The 18974-nt window shown below is 42.8% G+C and overlaps 1 protein-coding gene across 1 annotated transcript; it reads right to left on the reverse strand.

The window, feature by feature from the left end:
• Positions 1–238: 238 nt before the first annotated feature.
• On the reverse strand, positions 239–15154 carry LOC131228566 (cytochrome P450 81Q32-like). The gene is made up of 2 exons (XM_058224319.1): positions 14205–15154; positions 239–977 (listed from the first exon to the last, which is right to left on the reverse strand). Exons 1-2 carry the CDS (start codon positions 15135–15137, stop codon positions 360–362), a joined length of 1551 nt encoding a protein of 516 aa, XP_058080302.1. The 5' UTR covers positions 15138–15154; the 3' UTR covers positions 239–359.
• Between the last annotated feature and the right edge of the window lie 3820 nt (positions 15155–18974).

Raw genomic sequence — 18974 nt, forward strand, 5'->3', positions numbered from 1 at the left:
CACCAAATGAACAGTTCGGTTGTTCACTGCTCTATACCATTTGGCATGTCCGCAGGAATTTAAATATACACATTTGATTGCTTCACAACAATCAAACCATCCAAATCGTTAACTCTGGATGGAGCCCTAGTTAGTAGATGGATCAGATCACACACAAGCGTACAACATCAGAGTGGTGGGTGTGTGGCGTGATTAATATATGGCCTTATCTGACATAGGCTAATGCCGATTAGTACCCTTGCTGCCGAAGAAGAGATATATATTGTCATTACAACTGTAATCTTTATGAAATGACCATATCCAGGCTATACCATCCAAAGCAAACATATGCCAAACGGACTCAAAGCCATGTACGACATTCAGAGCTGAGAAAGCAGGTTGAACATAGTGTGGCGTGGTTTGTACACTGCCTTCAAAGGCTGGGCCTTAGGCATTGTGAGCCCAGGCCCTTCAGTCATGTCTATCTTCTCCTCTCCCACTCGTTCCCACTCAAAGCATTGGATCAAGGTCCCCAATGCCAGGCCAACCATCCGCACCGCGAGGCTTGCACCCGGACACGCCCTCCTTCCATGCCCAAATGGGATCAACTTCAAGCTTTCCTTTGCTATTTGTGGGCCTTGAAACCGCTCTGGCTTGAAATCGGTGGGGTCTTCCCATAGCTCAGGATCTCTGTGAATAGCCCACACATTGACCAATAGCATCGTGCCACGTGCCACGTTGAAACCTCCAACAATGGACTCTTCAGATGACTCATGAGGCACTAGAAGTGGGGCCACCGGATACAATCGGAGAGTCTCGTTGATGATGCAATGGAGGTATGGAAGCTTGGCGAGATCCGATTCGTCTAACAAACGAGGTCCGACATGCATGTCCAGCTCAACTTTAGCTTTCTCCAGCACATCTGGATGATTCAGTAGAAGTGACATGGCCCATTCCGTGGTTAGAGCTGACGTGTCCGTTCCGGCAGCCAGTAGTGCCTGATCACACGCATTCAAATGTTGGTGTCACACAATAATCAATTTTTTGTATGGGAGCATTTGGATTCAGTTTACCAGTGAGGCCCACATGGCGGAGTGATCTAACCACTGACATTTGGGCTTCACTTTGGATAGTCGTCCATGCACCAACACCGAGATGGAAATTTTCTCAACCATCCATAGGTGTCCAAACGAATAGATGGTTACAAAAGAGAGCATACAATTAACATTGGTTCATATTCAACAGAAAAAGGAAAATATTCTATATACATAATCTTCCAATCAAGGAAGTTTTGCAAGTATTTTGAAATACTTGTGTAATGTACTCATTTCAAGTGTTTGTGTATGTATGGTCAGTTTGCACCACCTTATCCATTGCTCTTCTAATCTTCTTATTTCTACAGCTGAGATCTTTCCAGTAGAAAGTTTGAGCAGATGTATCAAAAGAAATGCTCATGTCTAGCTAGTTGGAAGTTAAATTGCTATCCAACCAGTGGAAAGTTCCAACTTGTCATGTGTGTGTGACATCCAATCTGTCCAATGGCATTTCCCCACCTCTAGAACACTTAAGACCTGTTTGGAATGAAGGTAAATTAGAAGTACTCAAATTACTCTAATAAGATTTTTGCACTTGTATGGGAAGATGCTGTAGAAAATTATTTACCTTTTCATTCAAATTATGCCAATAAGATGTTTATACTCTGAAATAATGGAAAGAGTTTATACTATAAAGTGATGGAAAGAGTTTACTTCTAATGTGACTTCTGTTGAGATGTGGAGCCACATCTGGGGGCCGCACGACCAGTCGTGGCCCCTGCTCGAGCGGTCGTGGACCCTGCTCGACCAGTCGTGGACTGGCTCGACTCAAAGTCCAGCGAGCATCAGTTTTTAGGTCCGAGGTGCTCGACCGGTCGTGACCCATGCTCGACCGGTCATGAGGTCCACTCGACCGGTCATGAGGTTTGCTCGACCAGTCGTGGTTACGCAGATTCGTTTCCGAATCTGATGCGGACTGCGGAAAATTGAGTCAAATTTCGCAAGGGTGCGAAAGGGAAGTTGCCAAAACTATAAATTGGGGTCCCTAGGGTTATTCTAGGGTTAAGGTGAATATTGAAAAATATTTCTAAGGTGTGGGCAAGGGATTTTCTCTGTACTTCCAAGGGAGAGGTTAGTATATTGCCTTGTAATCTTTGTTTTCTTCATAGTGAAAGTTTGCATCCGTGATTTTTTTAACCTAGTTTAGGGTTTTTCCACGTATATCTTGTCTTGTGGTTTGTTTGCTTTGCTTTGATTCTTTTGTAGTCTATATTTCTTCTTGTTTATCGTTTGTGGGTGAGACTTGAAATTGAATCTCAGTTCACTGCGTTGTTAGCATGCTGGACAATAACTGGTATCAGAGCTATTGGTTTAGTTCTATTGGGAGCGATGACAGAAGATGTAAGACCCGACCCGAGTTCGCATGTGTGTGTAAGTATGCATTCCGTCCACCTTGGTCCCGCGGTCCTACCGGTCGAGTCCCAACGACCCGTGACCCTTGGATAGTATTTGCGGTCATCCGTAAGTCTAGTCATGAAGACCCGACTCGGATCGAGTTGAGACCTATGCCATTGTGACCGTTTCGTTGTTGCGGTTACGACGCCGTGTCTTGTGTGTCCGTCTAGCGTGTAGATCATAAGTTGTGTGCATTTTATTTTCTTAGCCCTTGATCATGATCATGTGGCCCACCTAGGGGTGGTGTACACAAATTTCTAGGTAGGTCCCATCTCTTGGCACTATCTCCAACACACACTACACACACACTACCTAAGCCCTATCCCTACACCACCCATTCTCAAAACACCACCGACTAACCTAAAAAACCTACTAACCCTACAACATTGTTTCTAACTCCCTATTGGTATGATTGCTCTTCTTTATCCAAGGCAAGAGAGAGATGATTGCTTGCCTTGAAATCCCCTTTCTCTCTTTTTACCTCTCTCTCTCTCTCTCTCTCTCTCTCTTCTTCTCCAGCAATTTTTCACCAATTTTTCAGCCCTTCATCCTCCCTTCTACCCCATAATCCAGCCCTTAGTCTAGCATCTTGACCATCAAACCTCTTTCCTTGGAGCTTGAAGACCATCTTAGAGGTGTTTGCTTTAAGACTTTGTAGGTGGGTGTGTACGTAATTGTAAATTCAGATTTCTTTTATTTTTTTAACTTGTTATTCCCTTTTTCTTTCATGTTGAAGCTTGTGGGGCCCATCAAATGATGGTGGTGGCCCACAAGATTTCATAAATGGGGCTCATAGTCCATCTTACTTGCATGCATGTTCCATGCAAGGGGTCATTCTTCATGGACCCCTACATAGCTTTTTTTCTCTTTGATCAGGGATCTTTAGGTCATCTAAACCCTTGATCCTTAGTGGAGATTGCATCTCCACTATAGATCTCAAGTAGAAATCCTATGATCATGTAGATCTTGTATATCTTGTGATAGTGGAATGTGTGTGCATGAGTGATGAGGGGAAGGGCCTCAATGTGGTGGAGACCCTTCCCTTGTGGCTGAATCCTTATTTTTCCTTTGTTGATAAACTTCTTATCATGAGTGTGTGGCCCACCTTGTGGACCACAAATATCCAGACCATCCATAAGGGTGGACGTCCATGACAGTCCACCCTTGGACGTTAGAGCCCCCTAATCCACCTATATGGGGCACATGTAAGGGGTATTTTGTAATGGGAACATTCTGGATGTTTGTGGGGCCCACTGGGGTGGTCCATACTATGATTTTCTTAGATTAAATCCCCTTTTGAATAGTGTTTATATTTATTGTTTTCAATTATATGTTGTTGTCCAGAACTGTCTGAACAGATTTTTAGGTCATCTTGAGGCCAGAATTTTGGACATTTGGAGTGGTGTTTGGTCTCATGTAATATATGTTTCTTAAAGGTGTGGACCCCACCTATAAGCATGCCAAATTTCAGCCCCATCTGACTCCATTTGGTTATCCAAAAGGTTGGGCCAAGAGGGGTGGTCAGCCTGATTTTTTGCTGTGCAATCCAGCAATGTAGACTGTTGTAAACTAAAATTCATAAATTATTTTGATAATGGTGAGCCACTTTTCTAGACTCCATCTAGTTGTATACCTAATAAGGCACCTTGGGTCCAAATTTCAGGAATTTTGGAGGCCCAAAACCCACCCATTGGATAGCCCAAATTCAAGCCAATCACATTCTAGCAATACTTCACACTAGACAAATTATTTTATTTAAATTAATTAAAATATTTACATATGTCAAAAAATTCTAAAATTTTGTGGAGCTGTGTTACACTCATGGTAGGACCCATATACCAAATTTCAGGTATAGTGGACCCCTGTGCACACTGTGGCGGGGGCCGGACTGGCCCACCATGTTGGGACGTCCAGGTCTGTCCAATTTTTCTGGACAGACTGTTTTGTTTAAATTAATTAAAATACTTAAGAAAATCTAAAAATCTTGAAATTTTGTGGGGGTGTACCCCACACATGAAAATATCACCCCACAAAATTTCAAACCCAACAGACATTTGAGCTGGCCGTGGTGTGGCCGGGAGTGGCCCACTAGGCAGGGACTCCCAAGCTGGGGTGTCCAGCCTTGGCTGGCCCTCCAACCTGCCTTGTGGGCCCACCTAGATGTGTTATATATCCCATCACATTGTGACGATATTAGAGGGAATAATTTACACCTTTAGTCCCTTAAATATTAGGCTTAATAAATGCACTTTTGAGGCCCACCACAATTGGATTCAATTGGGTCCATGAATGTAGCTAGTTGTTGAACTTTTTAGGCCCAATTGGGTAGAACTTTCTGGATAGGCCCATTGAACTCCTGGTCCATTTTTACCATATTATTGTGTTGGGCTAGTGGGCCGGATTACACATGTAGATGGACCCTTGGTTGCCCACCAAATCAACTTTATACTTGGGCCAGGTTATAGGCCCAATATTACTTGACTAAGAGCATGACATTTGCCTATGTGGTTTGAGCAGTGGGCTGCCCACTAGGCCACCACAATGTAAGGGATTAGTGGCCTTTATGTTGGGCCTAACCTTTCCCCTATGGGCCTATAGTGGTATATATAGGTTGGGTTATGTGTATTTCCCTTGGACCCATATTTTGTGTAGGCCCTGGGCCGCCTTTCTAAAGCCCAACATGAGTGTGTGTAGTATGATTATGACTGCCCACTTCTTATTTCTAATGTTGCGTGGGCTTTGGGCCTTGATCCGTGATCAATTAGAGATGAGTTACCTCTTGAGGACCAATTGTGGTTGAATGCCCACATTGGTGGCCCTAAGGTAGGTCCATGGGCTTTTATGAGTGATTAAAAGCCCACCATAGTCCCTTGCTGGGCTCGTTTCGTCTATTTAGGCCCATATCATTATTCTCCTTAGTCTCGTGGGCTACCCCAGGTAAATGGGCCCCCACTAGAGGTTGTATTCCTTATGAGGAATAAGTTAAGTACCTAGACCCTTCATAGTTAGGTAGAGAGTTCATCTTCACCTCATTGGCACCCCTAGTCATCTTCATGGCCCACTCTCATACGCATCATATGTATGCTTGGTTGAGGTATGATTGACCATGGTTGTGCCATTGTGTCGGATATGTTGGTATCTCCCTGAGGGGTGGAGTTTTCCCCTCTAGAGCACGATGGATGTTTGGGATTAATGCATGGGTGATTGTGTGATTCATGCATCCAGCATTTGCATAGCATGTGGATATCCGCCCTTCTTTCATCAGGGCCTTGTCTCCACAGAGATATTCGTAAATAGCCGTATATGTGGACACCGAAAATATTAGTTGAGCATACCGAGTGCATAGGATGCCCATAGGTGAAATTTTCAAAACTTCCATGGTATTAAGGATCTGCTCTAACGCCTTGACCGGGTAGAATACATGAGCGCACGAGGGCCTTATACCATTAGGCCATGACTCCCACTGTCATGTAGTGGGTTGGATAGGGGTGTGTCCTTACCTATCTGGAGTGAGGAGGCATTGCTAGGCTGAGTCTGACCAGCTCGTAAATGGGTCCGCTACCGTCAGGCCTTACTAATAATTAGCTGTTCACAAGCGAGTAGTGAGGTCTCTTATGCTCTTTTGACTGTGCGGGGTCTGTAGAGCGACAGTCATTCAGCAGTGTAATGGACCCCGGTGATTTCCTTATGATTGGAAATGTACTTGACTTGTGATTTGGATATGAGCACTGTCATTACTTACATCGCATTAGCATTGGCTCTACAAGCCCCTTCATGCATTGCCTTGGTATGGCGTTCAGTACTCATTGCATCATATTCATGGTAAGCCTGGGTAAGGCTAGTGATATTCTCATTGATCATGCTTCTCTCCTTGTATCTCCTACTACTCTTCTGTGCACCATTATCACACACATACACCACCCTCTAAGCTTCTATAAGCTTATGCACGATTGATGTGTGTAGGAGATTCTAGGCAGGCGTCGTAGCAGTAGATTGAGGAGTAGAGCTGAGCATTTGAGGACTCCAGTGTTGCCGACCTTTCTCTCTTTTCCTTTTTATCTCATGTATGTCCTTTTGGACCTTATGGATGACTGTAAAGTTCAAATTTAAAGTAGATTTTGCGATGTGTGCCTTTGTTATTCTCAGATGTACTTGCTGAAATATTGGGTATGTCGCATCAGAAATGATTATACTGTTATGAAAATCCTCCTTGTAGGATCCTAGGATCGGAACCTGCCTTAGGAGCAAAGAATGGGGTACTACGGAGGCTATCGCAGCCAGAACTGGCCATCGAGTTCCTTGTGAGTCCGGTTACCGAGTCTGGAGCGTGACAGAAGAAGTAAAAACTAGAATTGAGAAGTTTGATGGTTCAACCTTTACCTTTTGGAAGATGCATATGGAGGATTATCTGTATCAGAAGGACTTCTATATTCCTCTATGAGAAAAAGAGAAGAAACCAGAAAAGATGACAGATGATGAATGGTTTTTACTGGATAGGAAGGCTTTAGGAATGATCTGACTCTCTTTATCTAAGAGCGTCGCCTTCAATATATCCAAGGTGAAAACTATAAAAGAATTAATGGAAGCCCTAGCCACCATGTATGAAAAACCCTCAGCGTCCAACAAGGTTCATCTTATGAAACAGCTATTCAACATGAAGATGTCAGATGGTGGGAGCGTGGTTGAACATCTAAACGAGTTCAATATAGTCACGAGCCAGTTGGAATCCGTTGGCATTGTTTTTGAGGATGAGGTCAGGGCGTTATTGATCTTGTCTAGTCTGTCAGACAGTTGGGATGGTTTGGTGATTGTTGTGAGCAATTACTCAGGGTCGACAAAGTTGAAATTTGATGATGTGGCCGATTTAATTCTCAGGGAAGAATTTAGAAGAAAGGCATCAAGAGTTTCAGGGGATTCAGAGAATGCTCTAAACGTTGAAGGAAGAGGAAGATCGTTGAACAAAGGAGGCAATAAACATGGGCGTTCTAAATCGAGGAAGAAGTCCAAGGGACCGAAAGACAAAGACGGGTGTTGGCATTACTACAATAAAGGGCACATGAAATGTGATTGCAGGGTACTCAAGAAAAAAGAAGGAAGCTCTCAATGCAGGAAGGATTCAGTAAATCTATCTGAAGAGAGTGACACAGAGGCGTTGATCTTATCTCTTGATGCGATGAATGAGTTTTGTGTTATAGACTCGGGTGCTTCGTTTCATGCCACTTCGTGTAAGGAAGTTTTACGTAACTATGTATCAAGTGACTTCGAAAGAGTCTACCAGGGTGATGATGAGCTGTACAGTATTGTTGGAAAGAGAGACGTTTATATAAATCAGAAAGACGAAACGACGTTGAAATTGAAGGATATCAAACATGTACCGAATTTGAGAAGGAATCGGATCTCAGTGGGGCAGCTGGCCAATACCGGATATGTGACGACATTCACCAATGATTCCTGGAATATCACAAAAAGTGCCTTGGTGATATCTCGAGGCAAGAAGGTACTTTGTACATAACTTAAGGATCGTATAATTCACTCATTGTCACATCAACTGGAGTGAACGGGCAGTTATGGCATTAGAGGTTGGGACATATGAGTGAGAAAGGGATGAAAGTGTTATTGTAAAAAAGGAAGCTACCAGGGCTGAAGTCTATTGACTTGGAATTCTGCGAGGACTGCGTGTATGGCAAGCAGAAGAGGGTAAGTTTCAAGAAAACGGGACGCGCTCCAAAGACGCATCTGTTGGAGCTTGTACACACTGATGTGTAGGGACCGATATAGGTATTATCTCTTGGTGGCTCACATTATTTTGTTTACTTTATTAATGATACTAGTGGAAAACTGTGGGTCTATTTCTTAAAACATAAATCTGATGTATTTGATATATTTAAGAAGTGGAAAGTTATGGTAGAAAACGAGACAGGTAAAACAGTAAAATGTCTTAGATCTGATAATGTGGGAGAGTACTGTGATAAGAGATTTGAGGAGTATTGTGCAGCAAATGGAATCAAATATTAGAAAACGATTCCAGGGACATCGCAACAGAATGGTGTGGCTAGGGGTGCACACGGGTCGGTTCGGTCCGGTTTTGGGGTGAAACCGGAACCGAACCGATCCTAACAGTTCTGCGATTATTGGAATGGGAACCAGACTGTTAGCCCCCTAGAACCGAACCAGAACCGGACCGTGAAGAATGGTTCGGTCCTGGATCGGATTCACAGTTCCATGTAGTAATCAGCACCAATCAGAGGCAACAAGGGAATCAAGTCGCAAAATGGTATCCATGCAGTAATCAGCACCAACTCGAGCAACTCTGCTAAGATTTTCAAATGCATTTGAAGAGTGATTGGTTGCAAAACCAAAGCGTTGAAACCTGTTTTCCATGGTGTACAATTGGTTGAAAAGAGGACCCTCTTATATAAACCGCGTCTTGATGTAAAAACCAGCCACCTTGACTTCTGGCATTAGGAAAGCAAGAACAAAACTAGATCACAAGGTTTTTTAAGGAATATGTCCCTCCTCCGCTAACAAACCCTGACGTATCACAACGGTCCATTTTCTAAAAACTTGAACCAAAATACACCTAATTGATTGCAGTTTCTTTAGTTACAGATTGTGTTGATTAGAAGAAACCCATCTCATTCATGATAATAGTCTGGCAGCCCATCCTTCCTGTTGCAGAACAAACCATATAATTGGATAATGAAACTAGGAAAATTAAAATCTATACAATGGATTGGTTCTACGGTTTGGATCTACAGTTCGGATCAACGGTTCAGTTAACGGTTCAGATCAACAATTCGGTTCGGTTTTATAGGACCCTAAACAGGAACCGATCCGCGGTTTGGTTCTATAGGACCCTAAACAGCAACCGATCCGTAATTAACGGTTCAGAAAATTTGGGATTCGGAACCGGACCGTTAGCACCCTAGAACCGGACCAAACCGGACCGATCCAACGGTTTCGGTCCGGTTACACGGCTCCAACGGTTAGATGTGCACCCCTAGGTGTGGCTGAGCGCATTAACAGGACTATCCTTAAGTGCACCAGGAGCATGAGGTTACATGCAGGGTTGCCTAAAACTCTTCTGGCAGATGGTGTGAATACTGCTGCATATCTCATCAAAGCATCATTGGATGGTGGACTACTAGAAGAAGCGTGGACTGGGAAAGAAGTGAACCTTGCACATCTTTTAGTTGCACTTCATATGTTCACATTGATGTAGAGCACAAAAATAAGCTAGATGCGAAGTCCAGGAGATGCACGTTTATAGGCTATGGGCAGCATGATTTTGGCTATAGGTTTTGGGATGCAGAAAACAGAAAAATCATCAGAAGCAAGGACGTAGTCTTCAATGAAAAAGTGATGCATAAGGACAGTGTGCAGGAAAATAAGGCCGAGGAGAAAAAATTCGTAGAGATGGAAGAGTTACTAGACACGAGTGTTACAGCGCCACAAGATAATCATGCACCGGAGCATTATGAGGCAGAGCCGCATACACCGGTTGTAAGGAGGTCTACTCGGTAGAGGAGACCCACTGTCCGATACTCACGCTCTTTACATTATCTACTGCTGACAAATAATGGTGAGCCAGAGTGTTTTGAAGAGTTGTTACAGTCAGATACACGGGTTAAGTGGGACCAGGCCATAGATGAGGAGATGGACTCTCTTGAGTCCAATCGTACATGGGAGCTAGTCACTCTACCTAAGGGTAAGAAAGCTCTTCATAACAAGTGGGTTTACAAACTGAATGAGGAGCATGATAGTTCGAAATGGTACAAGGCTAGACTGGTTGTGAAAGGGTTTCAACAAAAGGTAGGTATCGATTTCACTGAAATATTTTTACCTGTGGTGAAAATGTCTACGATTCGTATGGTCTTGAGTATAGTGACTATAGAGGACTTACATCTAGAGCAGCTAGATGTTAAGACAACCTTTCTTTATGGGGACCTTGAAGAAGAGATATATATGCATCAGTCGACAGGATACGTGGTACCAGGAAAGGAGACAAAGTGTGCAGACTGAAGAAAAGCTTATATGGCCTGAAGCAGGCCCCGAGGCAGTAGTACAAGAAGTTTGACAGTTTCATGTCGGGAAACAGTTTTAGGAGATGTCATGCAGACCACTGTTGTTACTTGAAGAAGTTTGATACGTCGTACATCATCCTTCTTCTGTACGTTGATGATATGCTTGTGGCTGGTTCAAACATGAAGGATATCTCAGATCTCAAAAGACAATTGTCTAAAGAATTTTCCATGAAGGATTTAGGAGCTGCAAAACAAATCCTAAGCATGAGGATAAAGCGTGATAGGAAAAATGAGAAATTAATTTTGTCACAGGCAGAGTACATAGCCAAGGTACTTGATAAATTCAATATGGGAGGTGCTAAGCCGGTTAGCACTCCATTAGCCAACCACTTCAAGCTATCTAAGGAGTAAGGTGTAAAGACGCAGGAGGAATGGGATTACATGGCTAAAGTCCCATACGCGTCAGCTATTGGGAGTCTCATGTATGCTATGGTGAGCATGAGGCCAGACATTGCTCAAGCAGTGGGAGTTGTTAGCAGGTTCATGAACAACCCCGGAAAGGAACATTGGGAAGCTATGAAGTGGATCTTTAGATACCTGGTAGGTACTAAGGATGTAGGGTTGTGCTATGGTGGATCGAAAATCAAGCTGAAAGGCTACGTAGATTCAGATTTGGCAGGAGACATCGACAGCAGAAGAAGCACTACAAGTTATGTCTTTACTCTGGGTAGTGCTGCAGTCAGTTGGGTCTCTCAGTTACAAAAGATAGTATCTATCAGTACAACAGAAACAGAATATGTTGCAACTACAGAAGCATGCAAGGAGATAGTGTGGATGCAAGGTTTCATGGAAGAGTTGGGTAAGAAGCAAGTAGATTATAAGTTGTACAGTGACAGTCAGAGTGCAATACACTTAGCTAAGAATTCAGCCTTTCATTCAAGGACCAAGCATATTGTCATCAGATATCACTTCATACGTTCATTACTGGAAGATGGATCGATTGCTCTGGCGAAGATTCATACAAGTGAGAATTCTGCGGATATGCTGACCAAGGCGGTCACACGGGAGAAACTGAAGCTCTGTTCAGCTTTGATTGGTCTCCAGGCTTGAAGATGGGGAGGTGGTGCACTCCGGATGTAGAAGACGGAGGTTTATGGCGATGTGTCTCCAAGTGGGAGATTGTTGAGATATGGAGCCACATCTGGGGGCTGCACGACCTATCGTAGCCCCTGCTCGACCGGTCGTGGACCCTATTCAACCAGTCGTGGACTGGCTCGACTCAAAGTTCAGCAAGCATTAGTTTTTGGGTTTGAGGTGCTCAATCGGTCGTGGCCTATGCTCGATCGGTCGTGGGGTCCACTCGACCGGTCATGCAGTCTACTCGACCGGTCGTGGTTACGTAAATTCATTTCCGAATCTGATGCGGACTGCGGAAAATTGAGTCACCTTTCATAAGGGTGTGAAAGAAAAGTTGTCAAAACTATAAATTGAAGTCTCTAGGGCTATTCTAGGGTTAAGGTGAATATTGAAAAATATTTCTAAGGTATGGGCAAGGGATTTTCTCTGTACTTCCAAGGGAGAGGTTAGTATATTGCTTTGTAATCTTCGTTTTCTTCATAGTGGAAGTTTGCATCCGTAGTTTTTTACCCTAGTTTGGAGTTTTTTCATATATATTTTGTCTTGTGGTTTGTTTGCTTTGCTTTGATTCTTTTCTAGTCTATATTTCTTCTTGTTTATCGTTTGTGGGTGAGACTTGAGATTGGATCTCGGTTCACTGCGTTGTTGGCGTGCTACGCAACAACATCTTAAATGACAATCTTAGAGGGGAATTTGATGAAAAGCACTTTTAAATACTTTTCTATTGCAAAACAAACAGGTGCAAAGAATTTGCTTATACTCGTGTCAGCTACCTCCTACTTATGTTACATTTTTGCTTTCCATTGCATTTCTCTAGTTTACCTTTCCAGATAGGTCCTTAAAAATGCATAAATTAAATATAAAAACTTCTTAAGATATTTTAAAGAATGAAATTAGAATCTTCAATGAAATTTACTAAGCCCACAAGTGTATACAAGTCAGCTAATTTACACGCCACCACCTATGCCATCATGGCACTGTTGAAATATCCAAGCCATCCATCATGTTGACGTCATAATATAGATGCTATTGTCCAAAGATAAAGGTGGTCCACTCACTAGGTTTGCTGTTATATTAAAAATAACTGGACCGGTTAGAAAACATTGGCCAGTTTTTTATTCATAATAGTACACTTATTCAATTATTTGTGGCCACCTGACTAATGGACTGATCTGACTCTTAAGATCGGAATCTACATATTTTCTATTTTTCTCATTGTTATTTTTATTTTTATTTTCTTTTTAGTGATAATGAGGGAGAGACCTGTTTGCAACTTCTCATAACTTTCTGAAGGAAGAGTGTTGCCTTGTGGTTGCAACAGCCGTTCACTGTGGGGCTCACTGTGTTTTGTTTCTATTAAGTGTGCCCACTCATGCTCAGCGTAAATCTTGCTAGCTAAAGAATAGATTAGAGAGAGAGAAAGAGAGAAATCGCATCTAAAACCTCTAAATTAACATGGTGTTATAACTAACCCAGTTTTAGACTATGTTAATGTTCTATGTATCACTACTTCTTTTTTCTATAATTATAATTCATTAAAGAGAAGGGATTATACAATAGCCAATTCGGACTGGCCAAGAGGAAGAAAAACAAACCCCTAGCTGCCTATCATATACCCTTAATCATTGTTTGAATTATCTCCAATATTATCAAAATATCCTAGATATTATCATTATCTCCAGCTTGGAGATACCGATAACACCGGTAGCGAAATCGATAACACCAGCGGTATCAAAATTTCAGGTATCAACAATGTATAGCTAAGTATCGCCAATGTATTAATATTGCCAATATTTTTAATTGTGTAAATTCCAAATGTTGCGTGTATTGCATAGATCGAAATATCGGCAACGGATTTCAACTGTTGAGTTAACTCAGACTCGAACTCCCTATTCCAAGGTCCCATGTGAATTATTGAGTTGACTCAAGACTCGAACTAGGACCCCATTTGATTAGACATACAAGCATTACCAAAAAAATGATCAAAGCTGGTGGTCATTTAGTAGTTTTCCCACGGTTTTTGGCCGTCGAGTTACCGTGTTTTTGGTGGTGAAGTCAGGATTGAAAGTGCGAGGTGGGCGCAAGTCACCTCCAACTCAGCCCACAGAAGTATTCCTAGTGAAGACCGAACCAGCTAAAATCATGTGTGACCACATCAGGACGTGGTCAGGTGATCTCCACATCTGCCCCACCACATGACGATCCAAGCCGTTTCCCCAGTCTAATTCGACTAGTTTGAGTTGACTCAGACTCAGTACTCACTGAACGGTTCGATACTATGAGTCACCTCCAGTCACCATGAATTGGGGAGTTGGACCTATGCATTCCCGACTCGAACTCCACTGGAGACTGAAAGGCCGATCAGAGTCTAAAAGCATGCACGGGTCACAAATCTCAAAAATCACTCGGTCCATATAAATGCGAGTGTGAAATTCACCATTACATGGACGGAGAGATCTCCAACAAGTGAGAGCCTTCCCACATAGCCCATGGAGGGACGTCAGATTAACGAACGGTCTGGATCACTAAGTACGGAGACAAACGGATTTTTTGTTGAGAGAGATGCGAGTGTTACCGATAGCAACCCTTTGATGATCTGATCAGTGTAGTACTCAGGCTCTGTTTCTTGCAACGACAGCAGAACATCTATGAACGTCTTCTTCTTCTTCTTCTTTTCCTCATCAATTTCTACTTCCATTGAGGAAGAGAAATCGACCTTCTTCTTCTTCCTTTGATGCTCGTTGATCAGAGCCTGAAATAACTCATTTCTATCTTTAGCCATTCTCACCATCCTCTTCTCCACCCCTCCCAAATCCATCCAACCCAAAACTGGCACGAAATCCCCAAAATTCGACGCTTCGCTCAACACCATCGCTTCCTTCACAATCTCCCGAAACCACTTCGCCTCCTTCAAATCAACCACATTATCCCCGTAATACCGCTTCCCAGCGATCATCCCCATCATCACATTGAAAGTCAGCTCCGAGAATTTCGACTTCAATTCCACCACTGATTTCCCCGATTCCGAATCCCGGAACAGGTCTTTCACTAGGGACCGTACCTCCTGGATTCGGACGGCAGAGAACATCTGGATGCGATTCGAGGAGAGGATCTCGACGGTGGCGATGCGGCGGAGGTTGCGCCAGTGGGGGCTGTAGGAAGCAAACCCAATGGCGGAGTAGTTGTAACCGATGTGCTTGCCGGCAAGGAGGCGGGGGCGGTTGGCGAAGATGATATCGTTCTTGGAGAGGCATTCCTCAGCCAAGGAAGCGGAGGAAATGACGAGGACGGGGCGGGAGCCGAAACGAAGGGAGAGGATGGGGCCGTAGCGGTTTGAGAGGGTTGAGAGAGAGCGGTGGAGGGGTTTCTTGAGGAGATGGAGATGGCCGAGGATGGGGAGGGAAGGAGGTGATGGTGGAAGGTTCTTGTGACTCTGGAGTAAGCGCTTGGAAATTGAGAAGAAGACGAAGAAGAAAATGAGAGCTAAAATTGATAAGAAGATATCCATTTTTAATTTTTTTCGTGAAGTGAAGGGACAGTAATGCTTGACTTTATAGCTGGTAATATGGACTCGGTTTACGTGACGTGGGAAGCATGCGGATTTCCTACCAATTAACCGACGCGGATTAGCTACTCGCTAACGTCACCAAGTTCTGATAGCCTTCACTCAAGAGTTTGGATATGCTTCATTTTTAAACTCAAGAGCTAAAATTATCCGGTAAGATGGATGGCCAAATTTAATAAAATACATAAATCATAAATTATCTGATAAGATGGTTGGGCAAATTTAATAAAATACATAAACCATGGTGGCCCCAGAGGGTTTACTCAACCTATTCAGTAGGCAATCGGCTTCCGATAGAGGTCGGTATTCGATGGAAGCATATTGCTTGACACCCAGGCATCCATCTGTTTTGCAAGGCTACAATGAGAGAGAAATCTAAAAATAAGGTTGATCCAAAACTCATGTGAGCCATGCCACATGAAATGAAAGTAGATATAGAACGCCTGAGGTGATAAACATTCTGCATAAGATGATATTTGTGCCTACATATAAATTACATCCTGGTCAACTTCAAGAAAGTGTCAAGGGAAAATATTTCTATTCCGTCTGTTGCTTTCAAAACAGATGGACCGAGTGGATGTGTCATGTACATCTTTAAGGGCCTCACATAATTCCAAGCAAAAGTATATCTTTGTGTATGGGTCACCGGGATGTAGAGCGGGTCGCAGACAGTTTGATGGCCAAGATGGACCAGAAAAGGCCCGATCAAAGGTGAAAGTGATCCGGACTGTCCGAAGCTTAAAACGGGCATATCTCGCAAACCGGGATTAGTTATCCAACATGCCATATATGATTTTGGGGTAAGACAAGCTACTTTAGCCACCCAACCCACTATGTAATTTGCCAAATTTCATTAGATCAATGATTGAATTTCGGTTTTAATTTTGGTTTTATTTTTTATAATAGGTTTTAGTTTAATTATAACTCTTCATCCATTGGACTTTAGGAGTTGCGTCCAACATAAAAAGTTCTTAGAATAATTAAGAGAATCACATGGTTGAGCCAAATAGGACACTATTTTGGCCAAAAATCGTGATGACTAGTAGAAATCACAACCGTCTATAAATAGTAAGTTTACTATTTATAGTAAGTCATGATTTTTCGGAGTTTTAGTTGTAGTATGATTTTGAAACTTCTTCCTAGGGTTTATGTTACCATTTAAGAGGTAGTAAGCTCATTTTTAATCATCAATCAATTATTACGAATTTCTAAAATTATTTCTATTTTCTTATTTCCCTTATGGATTTGAGGTATCTTTGTGAGGAGTCCAGAGAAATTCTGCGGATTCAGAATAGTTATCCCCTGATGAAGACGATACTCGACCTCATCATGTCCATCCCTGCATCAGTTTGGTATCAAAGCGAGGCTTTCTTCTCGGATCAATGGCTTCTAAGGACGGGTCAGGCAATAATCCCATGGATGGTGTTACAGGAAATTTAGCTTTAACGACGACAGCTTTCGAAGCAGCGTAGTGAGAGAATCGGCAAGTCATGCAAGGGCTGCAGGCTACCATTGACCGCATGATGGAGACCATAGGGAAACTCCATGTTTATGGTAGTGATCCGCCACCAGCAGGTGCTGGAACTCGTTATCACCCTAATCACAGGATGGTGTCGGCGATGCATTAAATGATCATTACTGAGGAAGGGGGATCCAGAGAGGAGGAGGGCGATGACATGGCCCTCAAATATCTCGGACAAGGTGGTGATTAAGTGGATTAGACAGATTGAAAGTTCAAGATGAGGGTCGATATTCTTAGCTTCAATGGCCAAGTTCACATTGAGAATTTTTTCGATTGACTTTCTGAAGTTGAGTGATTCTTTGACTATATGGACATCCTTGAAGTAAAGAAGGTTAAGCTTATGACATACAAGTTGAAGGGCGGAGCTTCAGCTTAGTGGGAGCAACTAAAACTCGTACGGACGAGGCAGATAAAGCACCAATCTGCACATGGCAGAGGATGAAGTAGGTACTACGCGCATGATTCTTCCCTAGCGACTATGATCAGGTATTATTCTAACAATACAAAAATTATCAGTAGGGTAGTTGGTTGGTGAGAGACCACGTAGAAGAAATCTACCGGTTGGCGGCACGTAGCGATTTGGTCGAGACTGAATTGCAACAAGTCACCTGATTCAATGGTGGGTTGCGTATGACGATTATGATAGGGTCTAGATGTAGTCCGTTTTGATGATGAATGATGCAATCAAGCAAGCTACCCAAGAAGAAGCCTAGCTTGAACGTCCCAACATACGGACCTATCATATCACTAGGGTCGCTACGGTAGGTCCGTCCTAAGGAGCTTTACAATCCAAAGGAAAAGAACATGTAGGAGCGTGCACTCAACCTTTTATACTCACGAACCGATATCAGGGAAGTGGGCAAGTTAGGCTCCAAAGGGGAGTATCGACTGTCGCTGGTCCAAGCAGGATCCTAAGCTCCTATGGTTGGTTAAGACCCGACCATTGCTATCGTTGTGGCCAACCGAGTCACCTATCAAATACGTTTTCTTACCGACAAGTGGTGAACCTCATCATCAATGATGGTAGTTCTGAAATATTGACGAAGACCCATATATTGAGGAAGTGGAGCATGCCACAAAGGACGAGGCGGATGAAACATGTTGGGTTCAATAGGATCATGGCGAGTCGCTCGTTGTAAGGCGACTATTGTATGCGCCAAGGAAAGAGGTACACACACAACGACATAACATCTTCCGAACTAGGTGTACGGTAAATCGAAAAGTCTGTGATGTGATCATCGACAATGGGAGCAGCAAGAACATCATCTCTAAGGTCATAGTGAAAAATTTGTAATTAAAGACAGACCATCATCGATCCCTCCCTATAAACGATCGATTGGATTAAGAAGGTCAACGAGACAAAGGTAACTGAACAGTGCACCATATAATTTTCAATTGTCAAACATTATAAAGACAAAGTAGTATGCAATGTTGTTGACATGAAAGCATATTACATACTACTCGGTCAACCATGGCAATACGATCGTGACGTCACTCATAAAGGGAGAGATAATGTGTTTTTTTCGTCAAGGACAGCTGAAAAACCATATTAGCCCTTATGGATTTAGAGGAGCCACCTAAAACTTCTAAAGTGGGGGGCCATTTTCTCTTAAACATAGAGGACTTCATGTAGGAATCTAAAAAAACATGACAGGCCTATGCTTTAATTGTAAAGGGGAAAGAACTTGGTCCCACTATCATCCTTAGAGAAACTAAAACCCTTACTACATTAATTCAAAGAAATTTAGTCCGATGATCTTCCCGATCGATTACTTCCCATGCGAGATATTCAGCACCATATTGACCTTGTCCATAGGTCCAACTTACCCAATCATCCTCATTATCGGATGAGTCCGAAGGAGTTTGATATTATGCAATGGCAAGTGGAGGAACTGATCCTTAAGGGTCTTATTCGAGAAAGCATGCATCCATGCACCGTACTTGCTCTATTAATTCCTAAGAAAGATGGGAGTTGGCGCATATATGTCGACAGCCGAGCGATTAATAAGATTACCATAAAGTACAGATTTTCAATACCACGGCTGGACGATATATTGAACATGCTTGAGGGTGCAAAATTACTTTCTAAATTAGATTTAAGGGGCGGCTAGCATCAAATTCGAGTACGGTTGGGTGATGAGTGAAAGACAACTTTTAAGACTAAGGTTTGTATGAGTGGATGGTCATGTCTTTCGTTCTTTTGAATGCACCTAGTACCTTCATGAGGTTGATGAACCAAGTTCTAAAGTCATTCATTG

The sequence above is a fragment of the Magnolia sinica genome, chromosome 16 (assembly GCF_029962835.1).
Source record: "Magnolia sinica isolate HGM2019 chromosome 16, MsV1, whole genome shotgun sequence".
In the NCBI taxonomy this organism is placed as follows: Eukaryota; Viridiplantae; Streptophyta; class Magnoliopsida; order Magnoliales; family Magnoliaceae; genus Magnolia; species Magnolia sinica.

Coding starts and splice junctions, on each gene's coding strand:
- LOC131228566 (XM_058224319.1), bottom strand. CDS start 15,137: ATGGATATCTTCTTATCAATTTTAGCTCTCATTTTCTTCTTCGTCTTC. Junction 978..14,204: donor TCATCAAAGGGTTGCTATCG/GTAACACTCGCA, acceptor GCGTGTGATCAG/GCACTACTGGCTGCCGGAAC.